Below are 12,520 nucleotides of genomic sequence, written 5' to 3'. Positions count from 1 at the left end.
TGCATTACATTATTTTAATATGTATGCAACACTTGGAAGATTTTCTTGCTTTCATAGGTATATTTCTTCCCTCTATATCATTTTTTTAAGTGTATTCTAGTTGACGTAATATCATTAAACAGGTTTTTACATTTTTGTACCACAATCGACGCGAAACACATCGTAATAACCAGTACTTATTAAAATAGTGAAAACTTTCACACCCGAAAAAAACTTTGAAGGCGAAATGAAATATCACGGAGTAATCATAATGTAACAGTTGTTATAAAACAGTCCGTTTCTATGTATGTTGGCATTTCCTTTTGTTGAAGTTCAGTGTTTCTGTTGTTCCGTTGTTTTCCTGTCATAGTTGATGTGTTTCCCTCGGTTTTATATTGTTGTTAGGTTTGACTTTTTTGTCCGTATTTGTTTTATACTTAATCGAATTATGTCTATTGAACATAAGTATTCTAGTGTAGCCTTTATTTTTAACTACAGTAAGCGTTAGATATATAAAAAGAAATTTGAAACAAAGAGTCAAAAGAGAAAAACAAAAATTTGAGAATAATCAAACACGATTCAAACATATAAAACTTGTCTGAATACAAAAACATTTGATAATTTAAGACAAGGTAAAATATAATTATTTGCCGAAAAAAGATTACGACTGTTGGTAATTTTTTATTATTATTTACATCGTAACAAATGAAAATTGTTTTTTTTATCAGTAGCTTTGCATCTCTTTGTTTTCATATAAACACAATAAAGATATCCTGTGTACAAGTGTTCGATGCTGGTTGAAACAGGAAGATTCTGTCTGTTTCTTTGTTACACTCTGTGAAATACTGCATTCATTATATTAAACTAATCAGTACAAAAACTGCGAGCAGATATAACAGCCATCCCTGATGAAGGTCGGCGAAAAGGGAGAATATACCAAGTAGTCCACCACATTCGGTAAGATTCGTTTTATCATTGAATTAAATCATTGTGTTTAAGATTGGTCATGTATCTTTCAAATGACATATTAAGGTTGATTAAAATCGTGCAGATCCCCATAACTGCCTTTTCTACGAGATGCCTCCAAGATAAAATGACATGAGGGAGACTATATTATAACTTCGCCGTAACAGTTGGTAGATGTGGTAGGATTCCAATATGGCACTGTCTAATAAACTTCAGATGACGTTATAGATATTGCATTTTTTGTGATACGTCTCATACAGCGATGTCATATTCATTCGACGATTAGAGATGGCATTATGGTCACAGAGTTGGCACATATTCATCGTCATCTAAGCAGTAAGTATTCCATAGCGTTCAAACTACTCGTGATGGCGTCAGTAATGTGTATAAAGGTTGACTTTTCTCGGTACTGTGTTGGTATTATCTTTCATTTTTGCTGATGTGTTTTGTACGTGTGACTTTTTGATAATTTTGTATCTCGCTCTTTTTCTGAAATAAGTGCTCATAAAATTTTTTGATTTTTCAACACTGTATATCACCAATCCCCATGTGAAATTATAATTTTGAAAATATTTTGAACAACAAAATTATTTTATATTTCTTCCTATGTGACGTTTACATTTTCTGAAGTCAAACACGCGACACGACACTAAGAGCTGATGTGAATGCAGTCAAATATTTCAATTATTAATGGATTGATTCAAAATACATATACTAGGCAAAAAAAGGAAACGTTAAATGCTTATAAGATCATTTAAATTTTTTATAACAAAATTAAATGGAATAGTTGGCTAACATAATTTTGAAGAGAACAATACACATTTTTTTTTTATTGAAAACAATATTGCACATTTTCGGACAATTTTAACATGACGAGTACAGAATTCGGGTTAACATGTCAATACCTTGTATGACCACCTCTTGCATTTATGACCGCCTGACACCTCCGTCGTATTGAATCAATAAGACGTCAAATAAAATCTTGAGGGATGCTGTTCTATTTCCTGAAAAGTGCTGTTTGGAGCTGGGCTAGCGTTTTTCGGTGGATTTTGGCTATTTCTGACACGTCGTCAAAGTTCTTCCCAAAGATGTTCAATTGGTGATAAATCTGGAGACATTACTGGCCAAGGCAACACACGAATATGGTTATTCTCCAAAAAGGTCATCGAAATGTGTGACACGTGACAACGGGCGTTGTCCTGCTGAAAAACATGGTTAAAACGATGTCTTCGGAGAAAGTAGAGAACAACTTGAGCCAGAATTTCGTCCCTATACTTTGTTGCATTAAGGTTACCAACGATGATTTTGAGCTCCGTGCATTCCTGGTAATTCTGCCCCATACCATGATTCCGCCACCACCAAACCGATCTGTTTCCTGCACGCACGCATCATAAAATCGTTGATTGCGTCTTCCGATGACCCAGGCTCTGCCGTCGCTAAATTTCAAGTTGAATTTAGATTCATCGGTAAAAGGGACCTGCCTACATGCATGTTTGCTTATTTCATCGAATCAGAACCCATTGAAGTCGCGTCATCCTGTGACGCTGCGTATGGATAGGTTCCTTCGATGGACGACGAGCTCTTAGACCAACTTGACGCAATCGGTTACGAACTGTTTTTTAAACAGATATTCTGTTGTTATGTCTTCCGTTGGTTTGTCGTGCAGTTTCTGACGCGTTTACAAATTGGTTCCGGAGATGAATAATGCGGATGTGTCTTTCTTGATGTAACGTCGTTTCACGTGGCCTGCCAACTACGGGGGAGAGGTTTTATTGTGCTAGTATCTCTAAGACGAGTCTTAAGCCTTGCAATAGTCATTCTAGAGGCATTAAAATGATTTGCACTTGAGCCATTCCTGCTGCAAACATTCTAATAGCTCGTTCTCTCTCATTTTGACGGAGACTGGGCATTGTTTTACGTGTAACTTTTTCAATATTTTAATGCGACCTTTTGTTAACAATCGTGTTCGACACAATAATGACAAAAAGGACAAATCGATTTCAACTCAATACAGGTAAATTTTTGAAAAATTGGTTATTTGTTTGAAATCAGAAAATGACGTCAGGTCCTTTCCGATATTTTTATAAATGAGTAAATTTGATAGACAAATCATTCAGTTTACTAGTTACTAATCATAAAAATATTTGAAATTAATATAAATGATATTCTCAAATTAAAAACCAATGAAACGTTTCTTTTTTTGCCTAGTATATATAAGTAAGCAATGAATGTAGTTGTTAAAGTCATCGATGTCTTTTTTGTGCTTCTTTGTTAAATATTTGTTTGTTTTGAGAATATGACACAGTGATGGCTACTGTACCAATATTTTGACAATTTTACCTATTATGTCTGTTTTGTTCACGCATCGATGTAAATACAATGGAATTTGCGACTGTCATACAAGTGAGAGGTTTAGGGCTATAAAACCAGGTTCAATCCACCATTTTGTAGATTTGAAAATACTTGAAGCAAGTCAAGAAAATGACAGTTGTTGTCCATTCGTTTGATGTGCTTTATCATTTAATTTGACATTTGACTAGGAACTTTCCATTTTGAATTTTCCTCGGAGTTAAGTTTTTTTTTATGATTTTAATGATTGATCTCTACAATTTGGAAAAGTAAACCATCTATCAAGGAAATCGTAAGGGAAACGCAAGCTCGGATTCATCGTATCAACTGGAATATATGTTCTCTACATACATGCACGTAACAATTGTATATAGATTTTGACGAAATGCATATTCATTTGGCCTTTTCATTAAAAATTCAGGAAAACAAGTGTTACACATTGTGTCATCCTCTAAATTGATCTGAATCAGAAATATATTTGACTAGGAAAATGGAATCATACTTTCTAAATGAAATTCTATATTTCAAGATACAAAAGCAAGGTTTTCTAATTTAGTTTTTTTAAAGGGGCACTAGCTACGAAATGTATTAAAAATCTAAAGTAGGATTTTTTTTGTTTTTTGTTCAATCATTAATGAAAGTGAAATAGTGAAATAATAATTTACTTTTAGCAGCTAAAATTGTTCAATTTTGTCAATTTAAGCTAATGAATTTAGCCTCAATAAACCTGTATTCATATGAACTCCAATTTAACGCCATAGTATCTATATAGGTTAATTCAAGGAAAAGAACGTCATAATTGAAAGTAAAACAAAGGTAAATAATTTGATTGACTGATTCGATCCACAAAAAAATCATTCTTATTAGGGATAAACGACGATTAACATAAATTTTTAATCTATAATAACAAAATTAAGTAGACCTATAAAAAGCCAACTGCACGAGTTGCCTTAACTATTTACACGAAACGAAGCTAAAACTTATTGAGACTATGGCCTGTAAATTGTTTATTTTATATTTTTGATAGTTTGGAAAAATGTTTTACATTGTTATAAATAAAATATGAGAATTTGAGTCAAATTGGTGAATATGAATTTGACAGCTAGTGCCCCTTTAAAATTTTTTGAATATTGAATATAAAGTAAAAGGTCACTCACTATTTATATGCATATCTAACCAACTTAGAAATATCAAGGAAAACAAAAAATATCCATAATCAAAATAACGTCTAAAAATCTGCAGGAAATTGTTGAAATTATTTGTCAAGTTGAATTGTATTTTTATAAAAATTATCCAGGAAAGAAATAAGACTCCGATATTTTATCTTCAAAAACAAAAAGGAAAACAAAAACAGAAAAAAAATATATTATTTATTTTTTCAATGTTCGATTTATGATAAGGTTTATCACCTTAAAACAATTAAAAGACTTCAAGGTATATAAACCATGCAAAATTTGATGACTATTAATAAAAAGACAACAAACTAACATCGAAATACATGATTTTTTGCAAAACGTATAAATAATTTCTTTGAATTCATCTTAGTTATTTATATTAGAACAATAGGATATCCTGTGTACAAGTGTTTCATGATAATTTCCTTGTTTTCTTGTGTGAACTTCTCTCACTTAAATTCAACTGTATATAATGTTAGCCAATTTAAAAGAAGTGACAGACATCTCCGGTAAGATTATTGTCAGCATTGCTTTGAATACACGAGTTTAATGATAACTTTATGTAAATGTCAAGAAACACTTTATGTTTCATTCAAATCTCTTAAATTCTCAAACTTAGTTTTTTTTACAAAGTAGCCTCGTGGTAATACCATCACTAAAGGTAAGCCTTCAAATATAACTTCACCATAAAATAATGATGCATGGTGTATGATTTCCAATAAGACACGATTCACCTAAGTTAAAATGACAAAAACAATCTTAAAATATTCCTAATCTGACTTAAATACCGAAAAAATTTAGTATTTTCTGCAAAGTTGTTTAGATAATTGTATCCAATTTTACCGGACCATTCCCAAAGTTTCTATCAAAAGGCGAAATCACACTAATTTTTATATAGAACGTGAGTACTCACTGTCATGTTGAATTGTTTAAATGCATATAAAATACAACTCACTTGGCAAGTAAACTAGTTATGAGCTTTTGATTTTGACATTTGAATAGAACCTTTCGTTTTAAATTTTCGTTAGAGTTCGGTTGAGAAAACAGACGATTTAATTTATAACAAAAAAAAATAAAACACTTAACGTAAATCAAATATAACCTAAATGAACAAACAATAACCACTCAAATACAGGCTGAAAATTATATACAAAATAGTAAAAAATTACACATTTAAAAAAAAAAAATCTTGGATTTTTGAAGATTTTGTTCAGTTTCATAAGCTTCATATACAATTATCTCAATAAACAATAAAAACAAAACAACGTGTATTTGCATGTTAATTATAATACCAGAGATTATCAATTAGTTTCTTAAAAATGTGCAATTCTAATTTATGAATAACTTAATGTTATGAAAGACATGGGGGATGCTAAGATGTGGACGAATGTGCTGCAGTTGCTACAAGAGAAAACGAATGAGTTGAAAAATCAGTCAAAGAGACGGTACCGAAAACCAGAACCACCAAAACTCGTCCTTTCTATCATTGGCGATTCGAAAAGCTTTGTACCTAAACCATGGATAACATCTGTATTCAAACAAGGACTCATAGAAACTGCAAAAGGCGCAAAAGGTATTTAAAAGTATCACCCTTTTTATTTTAAGTTAAAAAACAGTTTTTTTAATTCTCGATAAAACAACAACTCCCCTTACGCATAAGTCAATAAAAAAAAATAATGAATCAGTGCATTCATTTGTCTTGAACTAAACATTAAGCATAAGAAAGGAGATTTTCTGTCAAAAGAAAACTACGGAAATAAAAGAAACAAGATTGTTTTTTTCATATTGGTCTGTGCATATAACTCTACTAAAAAACTGGCAATCTGACTATTTTTAAAATGTACTGGTGGACCATCCGATTCTTTTCGTATTAAATTTTAAAAACTTTTGATCCGAACCAACATAATGAAGTAGGACACATTTAATGTTACAGCAACTGCCATGTAATTTCATAACAAACAATAGGAATCTTTAAATTGTCGCTACTTTTACTTAACACACTGTATTTGTTGATAAAAAATGAGTTTTGTGGTATATAGTTATCAAAGAAATTTGTTTTCGTAATAAACATATTAGAGTTTTTGTAGTATCTGTCCCAACTGTTGGAGTTTTTGCAAAATCTATCTATTTCAAAATTGATCAGGAATTACTGTAATATCATTATTATTCATTACGATTTAATATGCAAAATATCGACCTAAATTGAAATATGAAATTCAATTTACAATGTTCATTGTTTAATTAAAATATTATAGGTAGACATGCAAATGAACATGATTTACTCATGAAAACACTTAGCTTTGAAAATCTTTTATTTCACAGAACAAATTTTGAAAAGGTCTAAGACAAAATAAAATTGAGAATGGAAATGCGGAATATGTCAAAGAGACAACAATACTATCATAAACAGCTAAAAACCTTCAATGGGTCTTCAACACAGTGTGAAAATCACGCATCGGAGGCTGTATTCAGCTGGACCCGTAACAAAAAAGAGAACTAGTTAATTGAAAATGAACTAGTACTAAACTCTAAAAGATATAGATGAAGGTGTATCAAAGTATATGATTAAAAGGTTAAATTAATTAAATTTTTGGGTTACATATAATTATATTTTTGCAGATTGTTTGATTCTCTACAAGGGTTCATCGGAAAAGGTTAGCTCGATCGTGAGAGAAGCAGTTGAAGATTTTGATAAATTGCAATCAGAAGGTGATGATGTGTTTATAAGTCTAGTTGGAATTCTACCGGAAGAAAACAGGTGTAAACCCAGCATCCACCTCCATGACGGAAACGAACATCATTACGGATGGGTAGGATTATCTCATTTATGCAGTATTGATAATTTTTATGTAAATGTGGTAACAACCAAATTATCATGTTTCTCTATAAAAATATCACAAATCATATTGTCTAACAGACAATTGGTTAAATACGCTAAAATATTGCATGCCAGTACCGAATTACTGGCTACTGTGCTGGTGACACCCTCGTGAACTAGCAGTCGACCAACAGAGGCATCAAACCAGTGATAGTAATGATGGTACCAATCTTTCTGCATCAGATGCACATTTCGACAACCAATGTCTGTTTAGTGATGCTCGATGCTCGAGGGCAAAATATTTCTTTTAAATTACGAAGCTTATTATTATTAGGATGATGAGCTATAAAACCAAAAAGGACAAACAAGTTTAACCAAAACCGGACAAAGAGTCAGAGCCTTGAATCAGGGAGATACATTCCTTAATTTAAAATAATTTCATAATAGTTGATAGCAAATTTGTATTACACAAAATCCGATTTTTTTTTATGTCAGTACCGAAAAAAGTGCTGATCTCCGAGGAAAATTCAAAGCGGTAAGTCACTTCAAAATCAAAAGATCAGACACATCAAACGAATGGATAACAACTGTCATATTCCTGACTTGGTACATGCATTTTTTAACCCTGAATTAAATCTGGTGTTATAGATAACTTAACCTATCACTTGTATAACAGTCGCATAACAATCCATTATATTCTAGTAGACAACAATGTGAAACAAAACAAATATATATATATTTCTATAATATGTAAAATTGTAAAATAAAAAAGTGGTACAGCAGTTAATATTTTGTTATAATCTTAATCAATATGAAAACACAAAACATATCAATTTACCTTATCTTGGTAGCAATATAACAACTTCACCTGCAGTGTCTGAGCAGAAAGTTGATGCACCAGGGGTATGTCAAAGAACGTCTCGTCCTTTTTCTAAAAACGTTCATCGGATGGTACCAAGACCTTGTAGATGAATTTTCCGTATCAATCTCACAAATAATACATGATGGTCTTGATGTATAGATTATACAAACTGACCTTTTTTATCATCTTAACAGCGTGCTACAATGTTCTTTTATTTGTTTTTGTTCTATTATTAATATTACTTTACTGTTTTGTCTGTTTTCTGTGATATCCATTTGACGTGGCTCGGTACTTATACATATATGTACTGTCAATGTGTTCATTTTTGCTAGTGTGTTTTATATGTGGGACTTTTTGTATTTCTCTGGTTCATATGACGTGATTCTGTACTTCTAACGATTCCGCCATTATGTTATTGTTTTATTATAATATGTCATTATGTTATTGTTTTATTAAAAACATGAAAATACTTTGAACGACCATATTATTTAACTCGCGTTGTGGTATTAACCATATGTGGATTCTAAAGAATTCTAAAGAACTTCTCGATAATTTTAAATCCCGGTCTGTTTCTGAAATTATTTCAAAGATAACTTTTGATTTTTTAACACTTTACACCACCATTCCCCATGTGAAATTATTATTTTGTTTAAAAATACTTTGAACGACAAAATTATTTTATATTTCTTCCTATTTGACGTTTATATTTCTTGACGTCAAACACGCGCTGCAATACATGTGGTTTTTAAATTTGATAGATGCTTTTTGTGCATTTTTGTTTAATATTTGTTTGTTTTGAAGATGTGACACAGTGGTAAATGCTGTACTCATTTTTTGACTATTTTACCTATTATGTCTGTTTTGTTCACGCATCGTTGTAACTATTATTAAATTCGATGCGCTTGTCATACAGGTGAGAGGTTTAGTGCTATTAAACCAGGTCCAATCCAACATTTTCTGCATTTGAAAATGCCTGTACCAAGTCAGAAATATTACAGTTGTTGTCCGTTTGTTTGATGTGTTTTATCATTTGATTTTGCAATTTTATTAGGGACTTTCCGTTTTGAATTTTCCTCGGAGTTTCGTATTTTTGTGATTCTACTTTTTTCTGCATATGGGATATACATATCCCAAAATAAAGTTGATGAACCTGGGATACAGGTTTTTTTTCAAAGAACGTCTCGCCCTTTTTCTAAAAAGGTTCACCAGAAGATACCAAGACCTTGTTGATAAATATTCTGTATCAACCTTACAAATAATACATGATGGTCTTGACGTATAAATTCTAAGGTAGTGACGTTGTTTATCATATTTACAACGTGATATAGTGTTCTTTGTAATTGTTCAACCTGAAATGTAAAGTATTTATTTGATAATACCCTTTTTGCGTTGATGTTTATGCATCCCGCCAGTGTGTTGTTGTGTTTCGATCATTTTTTGTATGCTTGTTTTTCATTTTTGCTTTTGTTCTTTGGCATGATTTAGTATTTTTGTTGTTGACATAATTTCTTTATTAGTGCTTAAGTTAATAATACAATCTGACTACTGTAAATCTAATTTTGACAATTTTACCTTTTATGCCAGTTTCCTGTCTTCTGTACTATTATTTGTCTGTTTGTGTTTTTCTTTGATAGCCATGGCGAGGTCAATTTATTTTCGATCTATGAGTTTGACTGTTGCTCTGTTTCACACGTTTTGAAAAAAATAAAAGAGATTTTTGCGGCTGTCATACAAATCAACATTTTTTTACATCAAGAAATGCTTGCACCAAGTTAGAAAAATGACAACTTTTTTCCATTCGTTTGATTTGTTTGAGTTTTCGAGTTTGCCATTTGATAACGGACTTTCCAATTTAAAATTTTTCTTGAGTTTTTTTTGTTATTTTACTTTAGTAAAATACATTTGTAACTATTAATTGCAGGTACCAAAGTTCTATTATTTGTTGCAAATCTTCTCATTTTGACATAGTCTATAATACAATAGAACTTTGTTTCTGGCAAACATTGATCTAATATTTTACATTTTCATTTACTGTTAGGACTATTGGAAACAGAAGCAAAGTGACTGTCTGCTGGGAGAAATATATAATATTTGGATGGGGAAAAATAAGTCATATGCTGAGTTTCATGCTTCCGTTCTGAAAGGAATAGTCCAAAACAAAATATCTTTCATGACCTTAGAAGACAAGCCGTGTAAGTTTCCTTTGCTTCAGATGCAAACAATGTTATATGTTCTTATTTCACATTACGATGAATGGTTTGTAGTGTATATTTATTAAATAGTAATATTAGGAAGGGTTTATAGCAACATGTAACATTATTCAATATGACTGTGTACAGTCAGGATTCTACTTCGTCAAAATTATCTCCCTATTACGACAGTTCATTTTCACAATCGTAGAAATTGAAGCCATTGTAGGAATGACACGCTGCCAATTTTGCTCTTGAAAACCGATAAATTTATCCACATTGCACCATTACGATCCTTAAATGTCAGTTATATTTTACAAGAAAAATGTATGTACTAGCTAATGAGCATCAGTTAATAATCTTGTCTGCATTGATTCAACTAAAAACTTTCGTTTGATCGGTTGTCAGGTTGAATTTTCGAAAATTCTTAAACATTTAAAAAATTATAATGAAATATTACGTGGAAGGGCAGAATAAAAAAAATCAGTTGCTAAAGATTATAACCCTAGTTATCACACACACATTTTCTTTTTCTTTCGAAGATATGCATTTTCAACATCCAACTTTAAAAAAGACTGTCGTCAAGTACTTTTAGTAAAAATATTAGCTATTCAAACACACCTACTTTTTGTGATTCATTAGATAGGTATTTTACTTGACCCATATGTTTCATCTTTTCGTACTGTGATTTTTTTAGAATCTGAAGCGAGATGATATATCAAATACTCTTGCTTTGTACGTTTAAAGGACAAAATATACACCTCAAACACTCCCTAACATAAAAAAGTGCATTCGATTTTCTCTTTTCGATACAATTGTTACCCATTTTTTGGAATTTTTTCTTGAGTCACATAATGGAAGGACAGACTCGAAAATTATTGAACAAATAGATTGATATGTTCTCCGTGATATTTTTTTTTTAAATCGGAGGTTATGCATTTTCTACATCCAACTTGATAGATACCCATGTCGTCGATATCTAATTGTTCTGCATTCCTATGTTATAGATAAATTGAAAACTTATGCAAATGGTGTTTTTAAAATAAAACAATTCGTTATTGAAAAGAAAATTGTCGTTTTTTTTGTTTCTATTAACTTTTAAATTTTTTGTAACTATATTAAAGATTACAGAGAGCATTTGTCGCTTTCTCTAACAAAGAGCTTCGATTCTTTTGTTCTATTTCAACTGATTGTTCGCCTGTGGAAAGTAAAAACAATTAATAATTATTGATAAATTTCATGCAATAAATATAAGAAAAATACATTGTGATCTTGAAGTCAATTGTTGTTTCAAATGTTCTTGAAAAAGATATTAAACGATATTATAATACTTGGAATAAAGGCAATATAAGAATATTGCCGTCCAATATTCATAAATCGATTTAACTGAAACAAATTCCGGTCAAAAACCAAAACCGAATGAAACGTATATCCTATCAGAGGAAAACAACTAAATAACAGAAACACTGAACTTGTACGAAAAGCCGACCTGCATATAAATCATTACGTATGCAAATGTTGGAAATAACTTTATTGAAGGATTATGCCACTAAATGCCCACTTATAGAACCCACTGGTCTTACGGCTTCAATTTTTCGTTCGAATTTTATAATGCGAAAAGAATAAATCGGAATTGACTAGACGTAACTTATGTCTTCAATAATGAAATATTAAGATTCAAGTTTCTTATCACTAATGAGACTCACAGTTGGTCAGCTAATATATTTTTACATTATAAGATTATAAAATTATAACGAATACATTGTTACATTGGATACTTATAACGAATACATTGTTAACTTTTTAAAATAAACCCGTTTGTGATATTATTAGTGCAGTGGAATGTTCCAGTTCTAACAATAGTGGCAGAAGGTGACTTAGATACAATAGAAGCTGTTAATCAAGTTCTGAAGCAAAACTTGCCTATACTGATTATTAAAGGTTCGGGAAAAGCAGCTGATTTTATTGCTGAATTCATTGAGAAGTAAGATATGCCATTTTGAGATAATTAAAATTCAAAATGAAATACTACTAGTACGTAGTATTGACTCTCTTGTAAAAGTTTACGTTAACATTACTCTACATCGTACAACATTCATTCGATTGTCCATCTTCGGTAGCCAAGGGTTACGATCCACTCCCCACCTTTCCACTCTCCAGAGGGGAGGGAAGTGAATCGTTA

The 12,520-nt window shown here is 31.2% G+C and overlaps 1 protein-coding gene across 5 annotated transcripts in view; it reads left to right on the top strand.

Moving 5' to 3' along the window:
* Positions 1-789: 789 nt before the first annotated feature.
* Positions 790-12,520, top strand: part of LOC134714696 (transient receptor potential cation channel subfamily M member 2-like) — a 35,445-nt gene continuing 23,714 nt past the window's right edge. The window contains exons 1-6 of one of the 5 annotated variants that reach the window (XM_063576180.1): positions 817-936; positions 5,106-5,130; positions 5,830-6,042; positions 7,089-7,279; positions 10,188-10,341; positions 12,172-12,322. In XM_063576180.1, the coding sequence (XP_063432250.1) occupies positions 5,832-6,042; positions 7,089-7,279; positions 10,188-10,341; positions 12,172-12,322 (707 nt within the window). In that variant the 5' untranslated portion in view covers positions 817-936; positions 5,106-5,130; positions 5,830-5,831. Of the gene's footprint in view, positions 937-4,918; positions 4,979-5,102; positions 5,131-5,829; positions 6,043-7,088; positions 7,280-10,187; positions 10,342-12,171; positions 12,323-12,520 lie in introns of those variants that run through there. The other 4 variants (XM_063576181.1, XM_063576178.1, XM_063576182.1 and 1 more) reach the window with 4 other exon arrangements.

Source organism: Mytilus trossulus, chromosome 4 (genome assembly GCF_036588685.1).
Source record: "Mytilus trossulus isolate FHL-02 chromosome 4, PNRI_Mtr1.1.1.hap1, whole genome shotgun sequence".
Classification (NCBI taxonomy): domain Eukaryota; kingdom Metazoa; phylum Mollusca; class Bivalvia; order Mytilida; family Mytilidae; genus Mytilus; species Mytilus trossulus.
The sequence above is the reverse complement of the archived record's forward strand: the minus strand, read 5'-3'. Positions and strand labels throughout refer to the sequence as shown.